The 17,878-nt window shown below is 52.5% G+C and overlaps 2 protein-coding genes across 2 annotated transcripts; one reads left to right on the top strand and one right to left on the bottom strand.

Moving 5' to 3' along the window:
* Nucleotides 1-934: 934 nt before the first annotated feature.
* On the top strand, nt 935-6,775 carry ENH_00056210 (hypothetical protein, conserved; the record flags this gene model as incomplete). Its single annotated transcript, XM_013581652.1, has 9 exons — nt 935-1,051; nt 1,072-1,371; nt 1,880-1,974; nt 3,660-4,170; nt 4,296-4,515; nt 5,035-5,246; nt 5,560-5,654; nt 6,063-6,183; nt 6,392-6,775. The coding sequence occupies 9 exons, from the start codon at nt 935-937 to the stop codon at nt 6,773-6,775; spliced, it is 2,055 nt and encodes a 684-aa protein (XP_013437106.1).
* Nucleotides 6,776-10,854: 4,079 nt separating this feature from the next.
* On the bottom strand, nt 10,855-17,780 carry ENH_00056200 (Phospho-2-dehydro-3-deoxyheptonate aldolase,related, related; the record flags this gene model as incomplete). Its single annotated transcript, XM_013581651.1, has 9 exons — nt 10,855-11,184; nt 11,531-11,593; nt 11,751-11,813; nt 11,870-12,955; nt 13,713-14,196; nt 14,318-14,380; nt 14,759-14,837; nt 16,391-16,856; nt 17,124-17,780. The coding sequence occupies 9 exons, from the start codon at nt 17,778-17,780 to the stop codon at nt 10,855-10,857; spliced, it is 3,291 nt and encodes a 1,096-aa protein (XP_013437105.1).
* Between the last annotated feature and the right edge of the window lie 98 nt (nt 17,781-17,878).

Here is a 17,878-nt window from a genome sequence, read left to right as displayed (position 1 = left end):
GTGTGGTGTTTATATTCATTTTAGAGGTAAAATGGTGCATTTAAAAGGTAAAATAATGCATTTAAAAGCCAAAATAACAAATTTAAAAGATAAAATGACTTATTTTGAAGAGAAATGGCATTTTAAAACTCCTTTTTGCATTTATTTTCAAACAAAATCCCACAGCAGATTTGCATTCTGGGGCGCCGCCGAGCGAGAACTTAGGCCACAAAAGCGGATGAACTTCTGCAGATTTGATTTAATTTGAATTAATTTGAATTAATTTGAATTAATTTGAATTAATTTGAATTAATTTGAATTAATTTGATATATTTAATTCATTTAAATGAACTTTAGTGGCAAAATTGTTCCAAATCAGCAAAATGGTGAAGGCTGAGGCGGCGCGGCGCAGGCGCCACCTCAACTCGCCAACTGGCCCACATATGTTCTTTATTTTTAACTTTTTGTTTTAAATTTATCAAAAATTTAAATTAATTTAAAAATAATAAATAAAAGACTTTAAAGCTCCCGAAAGCAGCCACAATATCCACCCGGGGGGCCCCCCTGCCAGCGCTGGGGCCCCGAGTCGGCAGCAGCAGCAGCAGCAGCAGCAGCAGCGCAGCAGCAGCAGCAGCAGCAGATCTCAGCGCTTTCCTGCTGCTGCATGCAGTCCCACTGAAGCAATGAAAGTCTTTTTTTGCCTTTTACCCCAACTCAAGCATGAGGGGCCCCCAGATTGCTGAGGGGGCCCCCCTGAGCCAGCCGGGGCCCGGGGGGCCCCCCCCCCTGGGGCCCCCGGGGGGCCCCCAAGACCCTTATGCCTTCATAGACGCACAGATAGGGGGGCCCCCAGGGGCCCTCGGGGGCCCCCCTGAGGACTCAGAGGCGCTTGAGAGGAAGCTGGAGGCCCTGCGGGCCTCTTTGAGGCAAAAAATCGATGTAAGGGGCCCCTGAAATGCTGCTGCTGCTGCTGCTGCTGCTGCTGGTAGTCGTGCCACTGCAGCAGCTGCAGCAGCTGCAGCAGCAGCAAGCGTTGCTGCTGCGTGGTCCTACGCCACCACGGCTGCTGCTGGTCTTCCTTTGGGCGTTTAGCGTCCGCGGCCGCTGCAGCGGCAGCTGCAGCAGCAGCAGCAGCAGCTGCGGCAGCAGCAGCAGCAGCTGCTGCTGCTGCAGCAGCAGCAGCAGCAGCAGCAGCAGCTCGAGGCGCCTGCTGCTGCGACTTTTGCTGCTCAGGCTTCCCTGAATGCTGCAGAAACAAATGCCTTGTCTCTCACGGGCTCTGTTGCTGCTGCTTTGGGATCTGCTGCTGCAGCAGCAGAAGAGATCAGCAGCTGCCGCACAGCAGCGCAGCAGCTGCTGCTGAGTCTCGAAGCAAAAGGGGCCACCCAGGAGGTGAGGGATTTGCTGCTGCACTTTTGTCTCTTTTCTCTTTTTTGTTTTTAATTTCTTTTTCTCTTTTTAATTCCTTTTTTCTTTTCTCTCCTTTTCTCTCTCTGCTGCTTCGTCCCTGCTGCTGCTGCTGCTGCTGCTGCTGCTGCTGCTGCTGCTGCTGCTGCTGCTGCTATAACCTTGCTGCTCATGGTGGCGCTGCTGCTGCTGCTGCTGCTGCTGCTGCTGCTGCTCGCGTTCCTTTGCTTCCCCTCCTGCTGCTGCTGCTGCCCACCGCGCTTTGCCTCCGCTGCTGCTGCTGCTGCTGCTGTAGTGATGCCTTGCTAATCTTAGTGGCGCTGCTGCTGCTGCTGCTGCTGCTGCTGCTGTTGCTGCTGCTGCTGCTGCTCGCGTCCCGTTGCTTTCTCTTCTGCCGCTGCTTCTACCCGCCCTGGGCTGCCTCCGCTGCTGTTGCCGATGCTGCTGCTGCTGCTGCTGCTGCTGCTGCTGCTGCTGCTGCTGCTGCTGCTAGGAGGGACTTTCAACAGTCTATTTGCTGCATGCAGCAAAGAAGCAGCTGGAGTGCTGCAGTGCTGTTGTTGCAGAGCTGCACCGGTGGCACTTCAGGTGATTTTATTTTAATTTAATTTAATTTAATTTAATTTGTTTTAATTTAATTTAATTTAATTTAATTTAATTTAATTTAATTTAATTTAATTTAATTCGTTTTAATTTAAATTAGTTTAGTTTAATTTAGTTTAGTTTAATTTATTTTGTTTTGTTTTGGTTCGGTTTAGTTTGTTTTATTTCATTTAGTTTTGTTTTAATTTAAATTATTTTATTTTATTTTATTTAATCGGTTTACTTTGTTCTGTTTTATTTCGCTTTATTTTATTTTATTTTCATTTTTAATTCGCTTTATTTTCTTTTAATTTAATGTAATTTAATGTAATTTAATTTAAATTAATTTAATTTAATTTATTTAATTTTATTTCATTTTTCTTTTTATTTTACTTTTTCGAATTTGTTCTCCAGTTGGCTGCGAACAGCAACTGTTAAATTAAATTAATTTAATTAATACAATTAATTTAATTAATTTAACTTAATTTAATTTAATTTGATTAAATTAAATTAAATTAAATTAATCAAATTAATTTAATTTAGTTTAATTTAATTAACTAATTTAATTTAATTAGTTAATTAATTTATTTATTTGTCTTTGTGACAAGTGGCTGCTGGTGCTGGCAGCAGCTGCTGTCTTGATTTATTTGTCTTTTATTTTTTTGAATATATTTTGAATTTATTTTTAAATTTATTTTTGAATTTAGTATTTATTTTGTTTTTTAATTAATTAATTTATTTTTAAATTAATTAATTTCGTTTTTAATTGTTTAATTGTTTATTTCTCTTAAAGTTGAATAATCTTTTTCTTAAAAATATTTCATCTTTTACCTTTTGCATTATTTGAAAAATAAAAATTCCATTTTAATAATTTTTGTCTTCTTCGAGAATTCATTTTATTCCAAGATGAATTTCTCTTTATTTGTTGTCCAATTTGCTCCAAATGGATCTGCTTTTTGTTTTATTTGCTGCTGCTGCTGCTGCTGCTGCTGCTGCTGCTGCTGCTGCTGCTGCTGGTTTGCTGCAGAGTGCAGGAAGCTGAGCTGCTGCTGCAGTCGCTGCGGCCGGGGGGCCTGCAGCAAGCCTCGCAGCAGCGGGCGGTGCTGGAAGCTGCTGCTGTTGCTGCTGCGCTGCTGCAAGCTGCTTCTCTTCTTGCTGCTCTTCCGGAATTCCAAGAAAGAATTTTAACTGCCAAAAGACTCCAAGCCAGAGTCCTCGCCCTCGCCACTCTCCTGTCAGCTGTACAGACACCCCACAGCAGCAGCAGCACAGACACCCCACAGCAGCAGCAGCTGTACAGACACCCCACAGCAGCAGCTGTACAGACACCTCACAGCAGCAGCAGTACAGACACCTCACAGCAGCAGCTGTACAGACACCCCACAGCAGCAGCAGCGCAGACACCCCACAGCAGCAGCAGCACAGACACCCCACAGCAGCAGCAGCACAGACAGCCCACAGCAGCAGCTGTCTGTACACCCCACAGCAGCAGCTGTCTGTACACCTCACAGCAGCAGCTGCATGTACACCCCACAGCAGCAGCAGCTGTACATACACTCCAGGGCAGCTCAGCAGCGCCCCAGCACTCCCTGAGCTTTTGTGTCCCCCCAGTCTCTTTCTCGAGTCCGCTGCTGCCGCTGCTGCTGCTGCTGCTGCTGCTGCTGCTGCTGCTGCTGCTGCTGCTGCTGCAGGCTGAAGGAGTCCGTGGCGGCGACGAGCATGGAGGGCTTTGGCTGCGCAGTTGCTGCTTTTGAAAAGCTGGGGGCCCAAGAAGTTTTGCTGCAGGAGCTTCCGGGGGCCCTCAGGGCTTTGCTGCAGCAGCAGTGGGCAGCTCTGTGGGCCAGGACCCCCGCGGGCTGTGCTGCAGCTCTTGAGGGGCCCCTGGGGGCCCCCCTCGAGGCCCCCTTGGGGGCCCCCCTGGGGGCCCCCCTGGGGGCCCCCCTGGGGGCCCCCCTGGGGGGCCCCCTGGGGGGCCCCCTGGGGGGGGCCCCCTTTGGAGGGGGGCCCCTGGGAAGCGGCGGGAGCTTCGAGGGGGCCTCCTTGGGGGCCCCCTTGGGGGCCCCCTTCAGTGGGGGGCCCCTCGAGGGGGGCCCCCTGGGGGGCCCCCAAATGCAGCTGGGGGGCCCCCCTGAGGGGGGCTGCATAGCAGAGCCTGAGGCCCTAATGACTTATGCAGAGAAGTGGACTGCTGCTGTGGAGCAGGTGGGGTGGAATTAAATTAAAAATAAATAAATTAATTAAAATGCGCAGCAGCAGCAGCAGCAGCAGCAGCAGCAGCAGCTTTATTAAAGGAAGTGTTCTTTTGGGGGGCTGCCGCTGCGCTGCAGACGGCGGGCTTCATCCGGGCTGCTGCAGCTTCTGTGGGAGCAGCAAGAAGAAACAGCAGCAGCAGCAGCAGCAGCAGCAGCAGCAGCAGCAGCAGCAGCAGCAGCAGCAAAGCCAGCGATAGGGGCCCCCACCAGACGAGGGCCCCCGGGGGGCCCCCCAGCCGTCGGCAGTCTTCGGAGATGCTGCTGCCTTTTGGCTCTCTTGGGAAGCCCCATTTGGGTTTGTTTGATTTTCTTTTATTTAAATCTTTTTTAATTCTTTTTTAATTCTTTTTTAATTCTTTTTTAATTCTTTTTTAATTCTTTTTTAATTCTTTTCTTTAATAAATCCCTTAATTGGCCAATTAAAAATGAAACATTTGATCCATTTGAAGTGGTTTTTATTTTTAAGTGAAAACAGAATTTTGAAATGCTAAATGGGGCTTTTCAGGCATAAAAGCCATGCATGCATGCATGCATGCATGCATGCAAGTCAACTGCATGCATGCATGCATGCATGCATGCATGCATGCATGCATGCATGCATGCATGCATGCAGTTGACATGCATCTTTATTGCACTTAAAAAGGGAGTATTTGTGGCTGCATGCGTTTTTGTTGCATTCGAAAGAAACGTTTAGGGCTGCATGCGCTCTTGTTGCATTCAAAAGAAACACCTGGGGCTGCATCCTGCTGCTGCTGCTGCTGCTGCTGCTGCTGCTGCTGCTGCTGCTGCTGCTGCTGCTGCTGCGCGTGTTCAGCGGGCCAAGGGGGCCCCCCTGCTGCTAAGGCCCGGGGCCTCTGGCTGTCCCTTTTGCTGCAGTCTTTGGGGGCTGGTGCTGCAGTGCCGCTGCAGGACCTGGAGCGTTTGCTGCAGCGCTTTCGCCCGAAGCAGCAGCAGCAGCAGCAGCAGCAGCTGCAGCAGCTGCAGCAGCAGCAGCGAGAGCAGGAGCAGGAACAAGACGGGCTCCAGGTGCGCGTTGCTGCTGCAGGCAGTATGCGTGTTGCAGGCCTTTGCTGCTCTTTTAATTTGCTGTTGCTGCTGCTCCTGCTGCACCTGCTGCTTTCTCTGCTGCTGTTGCTGCTGCTCTTCCTGCTGCTGCTGCTGCTGCTCTGCTGCTGCTGCTGCTGCTCTTTCCGTTGCCGCTGCTCTTCCTGCTGCTGCGGCTCTTGTTGCTGCTGCTGCTCTTCCTGCTGCTGCAGATTTTGCTCTGCAGCCGCTGTTGCTGCTGCTGCTGCCCTTTCCGCTGCAACTGTTGCTGCTGCTGCTGCTGCTGCTGCTGCAGCTCGCTGAGCAGCTTCTGGAAGCCTACGAAGTTGCTGCTACGCTCATTAATGCCACTCCAGCCTTTGCGGAGACAGAGGTCTCCGAGCCCCACCTGTGGGAGCGCGTACGTTTTTAGGGTTTAGGGTTTAGGGTTTAGGGTTTAGGGTTTAGGGTTTGGGGTCAATAGTTAGGGTTTAGGGTTTAGGGTTAAAGTTTCAGGGCCTGGGGAGTACTTTCTGGGATTCTTTTTGTAAAAGCTGCTACCGGCATCCTCGAGTCCTTCTCCATTTTTGCTGCTGCAGCATCTGCTGCTGTTGCTGCCGTTGCTGCTGCTGCTGCTGCTGCTGCTGCTACTGCTGTTGCTGCTCCTGGCTGCAACCGGAGCTGTCTGTTTCCCACCCACTGTTGCCCTGAGCCCCGCAGCAGCAGCAGCAGCAGCAGCAGGGACCACTGTGTGCGTGTGCTGCTGCTGCTGCTGCTGCTGCTGCTGCTGCTGCTGCTGCTGCTGCTGCAGTTTTGCAGCACTGTGGAGCTGCTGCCGCCGTCGCTGCTGTCAGTTTATTCTGCTGCTGTCTCGCGGCGGCTGTCTTTGTCTCTGGAAGCTGCCCCTCAAGGGGCTTCAAGAAAAGTGTCTCCTTTCCAGGTGCAGCAAATTGATTTATTTATTTTATTTTTATTTTATTTATTTTTTATTTTTGCTGCTGCTGTGTCTCCCTCTGTTTGCTGCTGCACCTCCGCCCCACACTGCAGCTCCCCGCGCCCTGCTGCCCCTCGCTGCTGCTCCCCACGCCGCAAACTGCTGCTGCTGCTGCTGCTGCTGCTGCTGCTGCTGCTGCTGCTGCTGCGTTCAGGCGGTGGCCCAAATGCAGGAGGAGACAGAGACTGCTGTGAGGAGACTCTTGGAAGTCCTCCCGTCCCTCTGCAGCAGCAGCAGCAGCAGCAGAAGTGCGGGGGGCCCCTTTGTTGCTGCTGCTGCTGACGGGGCCCTTGTGGAGCTGCTGAACCACCTCAGCCCCAGAGTCAACGCCTTCCACCAGTCCGTCGCCCACAAGGTAACAGCAGCAGCAGCAGCAGCAGCAGCAGCAGCAGCAGCAGCAGCAGCAGCAGCAGCAGCAGCAAAGGCAAAGCAGCAGCAGCAGCGAAGCAGCAGCAGCTGCTGCTGCTTCTGCTCCTGCTGCAGACCTAATTCCAAGCGTCGCCTGTCCTCGGCGCCTGTCGAGAGCAGCAAGAATTGAGACCCTGTGCTGCTATCCCAGCTGCTGCTGCTGCTGCTGCTGCTGCTGCTGCTGCTGCTGTGCTGTCCTGCAGTCGCAAAGTTTGCTGCTGCAGCACAGGGATCGGATCCCAGCGGGGTCCCCTTTTGAAGCAGTCCCGTGGGATGCTTCTCTCTTTTCTGCCTGTCTCCAGCTGCACTGCCTCATGGTCTCCTTTGCTGCTAAACTCCACGAGGTGCTGCTGCTGCTGCTGCTGCTGCTGCTGCTGCTGCTGCTGCGTTGGGGCTCCAGCGACGACCTGCTGCTGCTGCTACCTTGCTGCCAAAGTAGATGCTGCTGTTTCCCTCGCGCTGCCCGTTCCTCCGCCTTCCCGCTGCCTCGCACCTGCACCTCCTGCTGCTGCTGCTGCTGCTGCTGCTGCTGCTGCTGCTGCTGCTGCTGCTGCTGCAGGTGGGCCTCGTGCTGCGGGAGCAGCTGTCCCCTGTGGCCCGCAGGCCAAATCGCCTCAGCCGCTGCATCAAGTCTCTGCTGGAGCGGTACGTACACCCGGTGGCTGCTGCTGCTCCCTGCAGGCTCAGTTGCATGCAGAGCAGCAGCAGCAGCAGCAGCAGCTGCTGCTGCTGCTGCTGGAGCTGCAGCTGGAGGAGCTGCACCAGCAGCAGCTGCTGCTGCTGGTGCCGCAGCTGCAGCTGGAGGAGCTGCAGCTGCAGCGGCAGCAGCAGTAGCTGCTGCTGCAGCATTCGCAGCAGCTGCCAGCTTTTCGCGGGAACCTGCTGCTGCTGCTGCTGCAGCAGCTGCTGCTGCCTTTTGTGCTGCTTCTTCTTTCAGGCCTGGGGCTTTTCTTGACTGTCTTTCTCCTGCTGCAGTTCTTGCTGCTCAGGGGGCCCTGGGGGCCCCCCAGGGGCCCCCCAAGCCGCAGGATTTGCTGCCTCTGTCTCACGAAACTCATGCTGCACTTACTGCAGCATCTCAAGACTTAGTGGTTAGCTGCTGCTGCACTCCAGTGGACCTTTTCCTGCAGCACTGCTACTCCGAGGCCCTGGCAGCAGCAGCAGCAGCTGCTGCTGCTTCCAGCAGCAGCAGCAGGAGCAGCAGCGGCCCCGATGGAAGCCGCAGCTCCAGCGCGGCGTACTTGAAAGAGCTGGGAGACACAGCTGACGCCCCCAGCAGCAGCAGCAGCAGCAGCAGCAGCAGCAGCAGCAGCAGCAGCAGCAGCCCCACAGCAGCAATCACAGCAGTAGGGGAGCACATCCTCACGCTGCTGCCGCTGCTGGAAGACTCTGCGCCTCCTGCTGAGGTAAAAGCAAAAGAATCAAATAAAGCTATTTTGCTGCAGCAGCAGACTAGCTATTTTGCTGCAGCAAACTAGCTGTTTTGCTGCAGCAGCAAACTAGCTGTTTTGCTGCAGCAGCAAAATAGCTGGTTTGCTGCAGCAGCAAACCATCTATTTTGCTGCAGCAGCAAACTAGCTGTTTTGCTGCAGCAGCAAGCTAGCAGACAGCCAAAAGGGGACGCTTCAGCTCCGCGGGGATTTGCTGCTGCATGCATTTTGCTTCCAGACTGCCAAACTGCTGCTGCTGCTGCTGCTGCTGCTGCTAGTACTGCTGCTGTTGTTCCTGCTGCTGCTGCTGCGGCTGCTGCTGCTAGAAATGCTGCTATCGCTGCTGCTGCTAGCACTGCTGCTACTGCTTCTGCTGGTGGTACTGCTGCTGCTACTGCTGCTGCTGCTGCTGCTGCTGCTGCAGCACGTTTTGCTTGTGTGCTGCGCTGCGGTGTCTGCAGCAGGGAGTCTCCTGGGTGTCTTTGCTGCTGCAGTCCTTAGCAAAGTGCTACACGCGGCAGCTGCTGAGCTGCCTGCAGCAAGGGGGGCCCCCCGGGGGCCCCCTGCAGCAGGCCGCGGAGCCTGGCGAGCCGGGCAGCCGCAAGCAGCAGCAGCAGCAGCAGCAGCAGCAGCAGCAGCAGCAGCAGCAGCAGGGGGGCGGGATCGGGCGATCCCAGCGCGCGTGGCTGCTAGCAGCAGTTGCAGACTTGGAGTGTCTGCAGCGGCTCGCGGAGACTCTGGGGGTTTCTGAGGAGGCCGAGGGCTTTGTGTACATGCGCGAGCAGCTGCAGCAGCTGCTGCACCCAGCAGCAGCAGCAGCAGCAGCAGCAGCAGCAGCAGCAGCAGCAGCGAAGGGCGCGCGCCCACTCGAGACAGAAGCGGCCAACGCACCCCAGCTGCAGCTTCCCAAAGAAGTCGTCCGCACCGCCCGCCGGCTTTTCTTGGAGACCTAAAAATGCATGCATGCATGCATGCATGCATGCATGCATGCATGCATGCATGCATGCATGCAGGTTTGCATGCATGCATGCATGCGCGCATGCATGCGTGCATGCATGCGTGCATGGAGGTCTGCATGCGTGCATAGCTCTCGCGTCTGTGGATACTTTTGTGCTAGCCCAAAAAACTGCATGCATGCATGCATGCATGCATGCATGCATGCATGCATGCATGCATGCATGCGATTTTGGGGCTGGCGGGGTCTAGAGCTGCATGCATGCAGCCCCGCTTTGCATGCATGCAGCTCTGGGGTGTCTAGACACCGCAGCGGGCTGGGGCAAAGCCCCAAGCAGCAGAATTTTCTTTAAAGACAAAAACAGCTGGAGTGTCTCTTCACTTGAACTCAGGTGTACGTACACCGCAGCCTTGAGCTCAGCTGTACGTACACCGCAGCCTTGAGCTCAGGTGTACGTACACCCCACGCAGCAGCAGCCCCGGGGCCGCTTTTGCTCTGGACATGCTGCTGGTATTATTATTATTTAAAATGTTATTATTATTATTATTATTATTATTATTATTATTATTGCTATTATTATTATTATTATTATTATTATTATTATTATTATTGCAGACAGCTAAGGAAGCCCCAGAAGTAGTAATACATTTTGTGTGGTTTTGGACTGTCTGTACACCCTGTTAGTTGCAGCTGAGGAGGTGTGGGGTCGTTTTGGAGTGTCTGTCTTTTCTTTTTTTCTTTTTCTTTTTTGTTTTCTTTTAATTGCACGTTTTTTGTTTATTTTTTATTTGTGTTGCATCTTCCTTTTTTGTCTTCTTATTTTTATTTGTGTTGCATCTTTCTTTTTTGTCTTTTTCTCCTCCCCAAGACTTCAAACGGATTCAAACTGCAGTTTAAGTCCTTTCAAGAAAATAAATAATAATAAAAAATAAATAAATTTCGGCAGCGCCAGCCCCCACCAGGTGTACATACACCTCAAGCAAACGCACATACACCCGAACAGCTGCACAGACACCCCACACAGGTGCGCGTACACCCCAAAAGGTCCCTATACACCTCAAAAAGGTGTTTTATATTCCAAACAACTGCATGTACACTCCAAAAGGTGGACATACACCCGGACAGCTGCGCATACACCCCAAAAAGGTGCATATACACCCCAGACACCTGAAACAGCTGCGCATACACCCCAAAGAGCTGCATATACACCCCAAAGAGGTGCCCATACACCCGAAGAGGTGCATATACACCCCAAAGAGGTGCACATACACCCCAAAGAGCTGCCCATACACCCGAAGAGGTGCACATACACCCCAAAGAGCTGCATATACACCCCAAAGAGGTGCCCATACACCCAAAGAGCTGCATATACACCCCAAAGAGCTGCGCATACACCCGAAGAGGTGCGCGTACAGCCCAGAGTCTGCGAGGTGTATGGACACCTCGCGGGGGCCCCAAGCGCCCCAATTGCAACTTTTGAGAAACAGAACTTCAGAACTTTTTCTTTTCTGTTTCTTTTTCTTTTTGGGGGCCCCCAAGAGCCGCCGCACCCCGACTGTGGGGCCCACCAGCTGCGGGGCCCTGCGGGCGCGCCCTCCATGGGCTGGTTGCTGCTGCTGCTGCTGCTGCTGCTGCTGCTGCTGCTGCTGCTCTGCTGCTGTTGCTGCTGCTGCTGCTGCTGCTCTGCTGCTGCTGCTGCTGCCTTAAAAAACAAACGGCTTGGAGCGGCTGTGAGGGCCTGAGAGGCGTCATTGTGGTGTACCTGCTGGCTGGGCTCGAGCCCTAAACCCTAAACCCTAAACCCTAAACCCTAAACCCAAAACCCTATTTTTTAGAGGTGTCTGATTCAGTGGTGCGCGGCGTGTGCGAAGTGGTCCCGTCGTGGCGGCGGCTGCTTTGCGTGTGCTGCGCTGCGGCGGCGCTGCTGCTGCTGCTGCTGTGCTGCTGCTGCTGCTGCGCTGCTGCTGCGCTGCTGCTGCTGCTGCTGCTGCTGCTGCTGCTGCGCTGCTGCAGCGACTGCAGCCGGCGGGTGACGCTGGTAATTATAACCTGCAAAAACTCATTCCACTCTGCAGCACAAGACCTTTGAATGGCCATGGAGACAGACTCCACAGCTTGAAAGAGGCTCTCCAGGTGACGCAAACCGCCGCACCCCTGCACACACAAACCCTAAACCCTAAACCCTAAACCCTAAACCCTAAACCCTAAACCCTAGACCCTAAACCCTAAATGGTTGGGGCTGGGACGCACAGCAGCGGGGGCTCGGGCGCTTCGAGTAAGAGGGGAGAGCTCGAGGCTGCAGCGGCTCAGCGCCAGCGGCCCTAAACCCTAAACCCTAAACCCTAAACCCTAAACCCTAAAGTGTAATAGGCGCGGGGCAGCTCGTTTGCTGCTGGCAGGCGTGGACCTTCAGCCCTTGCGGCTAAGCGTCTGCTGCATCCCTAAACCCTAAACCCTAAACCCTAAACCCTAAACCCTTGCTGCTGCTGCTGCAGCTCACTTTGGGGGGCGCTGCAGACTGCAGCAGCAGCTCGAAGGCGCCTGCGCCCCCCAGCCCCAAACCCTAAACCCTAAACCCTAAACCCTGAACCCTTGCTGCTGCTGCTGCAGCTCACTTTGGGGGGCGCTGCAGACTGCAGCAGCAGCTCGAAGGCGCCTGCGCCCCCCAGCCCCAAACCCTAAACCCTAAACCCTAAACCCTTGCTGCTGCTGCAGCTCACTTTGGGGGGCGCTGCAGACTGCAGCAGCAGCTCGAAGGCGCCTGCGCCCCCCAGCCCCAAACCCTAAACCCCAAACCCTAAACCCTAAACCCTAAACCCTTGCTGCTGCTGCAGCTCACTTTGGGGGGCGCTGCAGACTGCAGCAGCAGCTCGAAGGCCCCTGTGCCTGCCAGTCTGGCCACCAGCAGCAGCCACAGCTGCGGCTGCAGCAGGGGCCCCTCTGCTGCTGCCCATCTTTGCACTTTCTTCCAACTCTTTACCATTCCCCTCAAAGCCCGCGGCACTTTCTTTGCTGCCAAATCACAACAACCCCACCCCCGGGGGGCCCCCCCCTCGGGCCAGGGGGCCCCCTCGCCGCTGCAGGGGGCCCCCCGCTCTCCCCGGCCCCTCGGGGGGGCCCCCGGAGGGGCCCCCCGAGGGGCCCCCAGGGGGCCCCCCTGGGTCGCAGCTGCAGCAGCAGGGGGCGCGGGGTCTGGCGAGAGATCTGTGGGGTTGCTGCTGCTGCTGCTGCTGCTGCTGCTGCTCTGAAGAGTGGAAGCAAAAGAAAGAAAAAGAGACTGTGGGGTTTCTGCTGTCTCCAGAACTTCTGTCTCCGCCTGAGTCGAGCTGCTGGTCCGCAGGGCCCCACAGCCCTCCTCGGGGCCCCACAGGGGGCCCCCGGGGCCCCTCCGGGGGGCCCCCATTTGTCTTTTATCTCCCCAGTCAGCGCTGGGGCCCTCCCGGGGGGCCCCTGTGGGGGGCCCCCCTATCCCGCTGTCTTGGGGGGGCTGCTGCTGCGGTCTTGCTGCTTTTCCTGCTGCAGCAGCAGCAAGAAAAGGGTCGACGCGAGCTTCCCGGGGGGCCCCCTGGGGGGCCCCCCGCGACGGGGCCCCGGGGGGGGCCCCCCCTTGGGGGCCCCCTGGGGGGCCCCCCGGGGGCCCCTGGGGCCCCACATGCCCCAGCAAGGCAGCAGGGGGGCCCCCCTCTTGCAGGGCCTCTTCTGGAGATGAGGGAGACAAAGGAGTGGAGGAGGGGCTGCTGTCATCTGCAGTGTCCCCTTCCCCGGGGGCCCCCGGGTCTGAGGGGGGCCCCCGGGGGGCCCCCGGGTCCGAGGGGGGCCCCCGGGGGGCCCCCTCTTCTTCGAAAAGAGAAGGCAAAAAGGGTTTGAAAATGTGCACTCGGTGAAGAGGGTCTAGAAGGTAGTAGAGACATACCAGACGGGGCACCTGGAAGCAGCGCAGCAAACAAAATGCCCCCACTGCTGCTGCTGCTGCTGCTGCTGCTGCTGCTGCTGCTGCTGCTGCTGCTGCTGCTGGTGGCTCATGGAAGGGTTTTGTCTCTTCTTTGCTTCTTTTGCACTTTAGGCCAGAGAAGGAGACAATAAATGTAAATTGACTTTTGAATTAATAATTGAAATTTCAAAAGTTTATTTAAGTTTAAATTTATTTGCATTTGTTTGCACTTTTTGGACTTAAAAATATAATTCATTTCTATAAATATACTTATTTAAAGATATGGCTTTTAGATTTAAATTATTTATTTATTTGTATTTGTGTATTTAGATTTTGCCATTAAATATAAATACTTTTTAATTCTATAAACTTATGCTTTTGTTTTTAAATAAGAAAATATAATATATATATTATAAAAGCCTTTTCTACATATACATATAAAAGGAAATATGCATGCATGCATGCATGCATGCATGCATGCACATATGTATGCATGCATGCATGCATGCATGCATGCATGGACATATGTATGCATGCATGCATGCATGCGCGCATGCATGGATGCATGCATGCATGCATGCAAGCCACACTCCACAAAGCTGAGACGCATTTAAATAATGATTTTAAGACAATTAAAAAAAGCGAAAAAGTCAAATGGAAACATTTTAGAGTTTTAAAAAGTCAAAATAAAAGCTTTGAATGTTTTAAAAGATTTAAAATCCAAAAATTAAAAAATTAAAAAACTCCTCACCGCCAAAAAAGCCCCAACATCACAATTCACCAGCCGGTGCTCCAGGGTCTCTGTACCCTCCCCTTCAAAAGACCCATTTGACCCTCTTCTTCTTTCGCCCCCTAGGGGCCCCCCTGAACCCAAAAGGGGGCCCCCCCCTCCATGGGGGCCCCCCTCTCCCCCTGGGGGCCCCCCCCCTCCTCCTTTGGGGCCCCCCTCTCCTGCGGGGTAGCTCGAGTCGCCCCGCGGGGCCCCCCCGGGGGGACAAAGCCAGTCGGGGGCCCCTGGAGGGGCCCCCCCCTGGGGCCCCCCGTGGGGGCCCCCCTGGGGGCCTCCCTGGGGGCCCCCCTGCGGGGCCCCAAGAGATGTCTCCTGTTCCGGGGGCCCCAGGGGGGCCTCCGGAAGCGCGTTTGGGCCCTGCGGGTGGGAGGGGCCCCTGCGGGGCCCCCCTGATGGGAGGGGCCCCCTGGGGGGCCCCCCGGGAGGCATATATGGATTTTTCTGCCTGGAGAATGGAAATGATGAAGTCAATTAAACTCAAAAGATCTGATCTTCGCGCAGAGTCCCGGAGGTACTTGCTAGCTAGCTGCCAAGTTTCTTCAAGTCGAAAAAGATGAGCCACTAACATTTTGTTGTTTCCCAAGTGGGGGTCTACGCGTTCTGGAGACTGGCTCAGCTCCATTATATGCCTGAGACCCAACGCACCGACTCCGCAGCTAGCTGGATAGCTAGCTGGCTAGCTAGCTAGTGGCTAGACAGCTGCAGCTAGCTGTGGCTAGATCTAGCTAGCTGCTAGCTACGCCTAGCCGTGGATAGCCAGCTGTAGCTAGCTCTAGCTAGTTGTAGCTAGCTAGCGGCGGCTAATTAGATGTGGCTAGCTAGCTGTAGCTATCTGTGGCTAGCTAGCTGCAGCTAGCTATGGCTAGCTACCTGTGACTAGGCGTGGCTAGCTGGCTGTGGCTAGCTAGCTGTGTCTAGCTTGCTGTGGCTAGCTAGCCGTGGCTAGCTAGCTGTGGCTAGCTAGCTGTGGCTAGCTGTGGCTAGCTAGCTGTGGCTAGCTAGCTGACCCTCTGAATTCGTTGAAGCTGGTGACGCAGTCTGCGGCCAAGTGCTCAATAGCGGAGTAAAGGTGGCCCGGCTCAGACTCTGAAAAAATAAAAAATAAAAAAAATAAAAAATAAAAAATAAAATACAAATAATAATTAAATAATAAAAGTAAAATGGAATAAAGAAGTAGAAAGAAATAAAAAGATATAAAAGAAATAAAAAGAAATAAAAAGAGAAAAAAGGAAATAAAAGGAAACAAAAAGGAGGAAAGAAACAAAAGAGATAAAAGAAGCTAGAAAAAAATAAAAAGCAAAAAAAGGGGAAAACAGAAACAATAAAAAAGAAATAAAAGAAATAAAAATGATAAAAGGTGCAAAAGAGTTAAGAAAGAATAAAAGAATAAAAGATAAAACATCCAAAAGAAAAAAGTTTTTTTACAAAAAGGATTAGAGAAAGAAAAAGGAAAAAGAAATAGAAGAATAAAAGAAATGAAAAGGAGAAAAGAATTGAAATAAAAGAATCAAAATGAAACAAAAATAGAAATAAAAAAGAAATAAAAAAGAAATAAAAAAAGGAAAGAGAAAAAAGAATAAAAGAAGTAAAAAGGAGAAAAAATCCAAAATAAAAGAATCAAAAGGAAAGAAGCAAAAATGCAAAAATACAAAATTGAAAACCAAACAAAAATAAAAGAAGAAGTAAAAAGAACAAATAAAAGATTAAATAAAAAGTTAAATAAAAAATTGAATAAACGAATAAATGAAAGAATAAAAGGAAATAGATGAATAAATAAAATAAATAAAAGAAATGCTAGAAAGCAAATAAAAAGGAATTAAAGACATCTACAAAAATCAAATAAAAGAGTAAAGCAAATAAATAAATTAAATAGATTATTTAAATTAAATAAATTGAATAAATAAAATAAATTAAAAAAAGAAATAAATAAAATAGAATAAAAGAAAGACCTGCTGCCTCAAGAACAGGCAAAGAAAGGAATAAAAGACATCAACAAAAAGGGAAAAAACAAAAGAACAACAGGAGAACTAAATAAAAGTTTAAAATAAATAAAATAAATAAAATAATAAAAGAAATAAATAAAATAAAATAAATAAATATAAAAAATAAAATAAATAAAATAAAGAAAGACCTGCAGCTTTAATGACACTTTCTGCTGCCTCAAGAACTGGCAAAGAAAGCGAACAAACAGCAATTAAAAATATCAACAAAAAGATAAAAACAAACAAAACAATAAAACAAATAAATTAAATTAAATTAAATTAAATAATTAAATTAATTAATTAAATAAATAAAGAAAGACCTGCCGCTTTAATGACACTTTCTGCTGCTTCCAGCACTGGCAAAGAAAGCAAATAAACAGCAATTAAAGATATCAACAAAAAGATAAAAACAAAAAAAACAATAAAACAAATGAATTAAATTAAATTAAATTAAATTAAATTAAATAAATAAATAAATAAAGAAAGACCTGCAGCTTTAATGACACTTTCTGCTGCTTCCAAAACTGGCAAAGAAAGCAAATAAAGAGGAACTAAAGACACCAAAAGAAGGAGAAAAACAAAGAAAAGAATAAAACAAATGAATTAAATTGAATTAAATTAAATTAATTAAATAAAATAAACAAAATAAAGAAATACCTGCAGCTTTAATGACACTTTCTGCTGCTTCCAGAACTGGCAAAGAAAGCGCTTTGGGGGCTTTGAGGCTTTTCGTTGCTGCGGCGAAGAGGCGGGCGACGCGGTGTACGTACAGCTGCCTGCATGCGCGCCACTGCTGCCAGAGGGGGCGGGGAGTCGGGATCGGGATCGGGATCGGGATCGAGTGTGGGGCCCCACAGTCGATCCCGATCCCGGCGATCCCGGCGTGTGGGGCGGCGCCCAGCTGCACCAGCGCCGCCACCGCGGTGTCCAGACACCCCAGCTGCTGCTCCAGTATAGACACTGCAGCAACAGACCGCCGCGCCATTCTTTCAATTGCAATTAAAGACAGAATATATTCTTCTTCGAAAGAAGCCCACTCGCAGTCCAGGGCCACCAGGGCCGGCAGCAGCTCCAGCTGCCACCAGCTGCTGCCCCACAGGTCCTGCTGCTGCAGCTCCTGCAGCTAAAGCAACCCACACCACCCTGCACCGAACCCGCTGCAGCAGCAGCAGCAGCAGCAAAAGCAGCAACAGCAGCAGCAGCAAAAGCAGCAGCAGCAGCAGCAGCAGGAGCAGCAGCAGCAAAAGCAGAAGCAGCAGGAGCAAAAGCAGCAGCAGCAGCAGCAGCAAAAACAGCAGCTGCAGCAGCAGCAGCACCACCAACAGCAGCAGCAGCAGCAGCAGCAGCAGCAGCAGCAGCAGCAGCAGCAGCAGCAGCAGCAGCAGCTCACCAGCGCCTGCAGGAAGGCCCTGCAGGCCTTGACCCCCTCCTCCAGCCTCACCAGGGGCCTCCACCCCGGGGCGTTCGGGTGTACATGCAGCTCATTCAAAGCAGCAAATAAATCCCCCATGGCTTTCAAAGCTGCTGCACTCACTCCCAGGGGGCCCCCCACCACTCCCCCCGGGGGGCCCCCCTGGGGGCCTCCTTGGGGGCCCCCCTGGGGCCCCCCCTGGGGGCTCCCCTGGGGGCCCCCCTGGGGGCCCCCCTGGGGGCCCCCCTGGGGGCCCCCCTGGGGACCCAGCTGCGGGCCCAGCTGGGGGCCCCCCTGGGGGCCCCCCTGGGGGCCCCCCTGGGGGCCCAGCTGGGGGCCCCCCTGGGGGCCCCCCTGGGGGCCCCCCTGGGGGCCCAGCTGGGGGGCCCCCTGGGGGACCCTGGGGTGGGCCCCCAAGGGCGCTCCTGAGGGGGCCCCTTGGGGGGCCCCCTGGGGGGGCCCCGGGGGGGCCCCTTGGGGGGCCCCCTGAGGAGCCCCCACGGGGGGCCCCAGGGGGGCCCCTAAGGGGTACCTTGAAGGGGCCCGGAGGGGGGCCCCCAAGGGAGTGCATGCAGCAGCAGCAGTAGCTGGGGGGGGCCCCCCGCTGTCTGCAGGGGGCCCCCCCTCGCAGTCCATTTTGCTGCTGAGGAGCAGCAGCAAAGAGACAAAAGGGAAAAGGAGACACAGAAGCAAAGGCAAGCAGCAGCAGCTGCTGCTGCTCCTGCTGCTGCTGC

Source organism: Eimeria necatrix, genomic scaffold, assembly GCF_000499385.1.
Source record: "Eimeria necatrix Houghton genomic scaffold, Enh_scaff464, whole genome shotgun sequence".
Taxonomy (NCBI): Eukaryota; Apicomplexa; class Conoidasida; order Eucoccidiorida; family Eimeriidae; genus Eimeria; species Eimeria necatrix.
The sequence above is the reverse complement of the archived record's forward strand: the minus strand, read 5'-3'. Positions and strand labels throughout refer to the sequence as shown.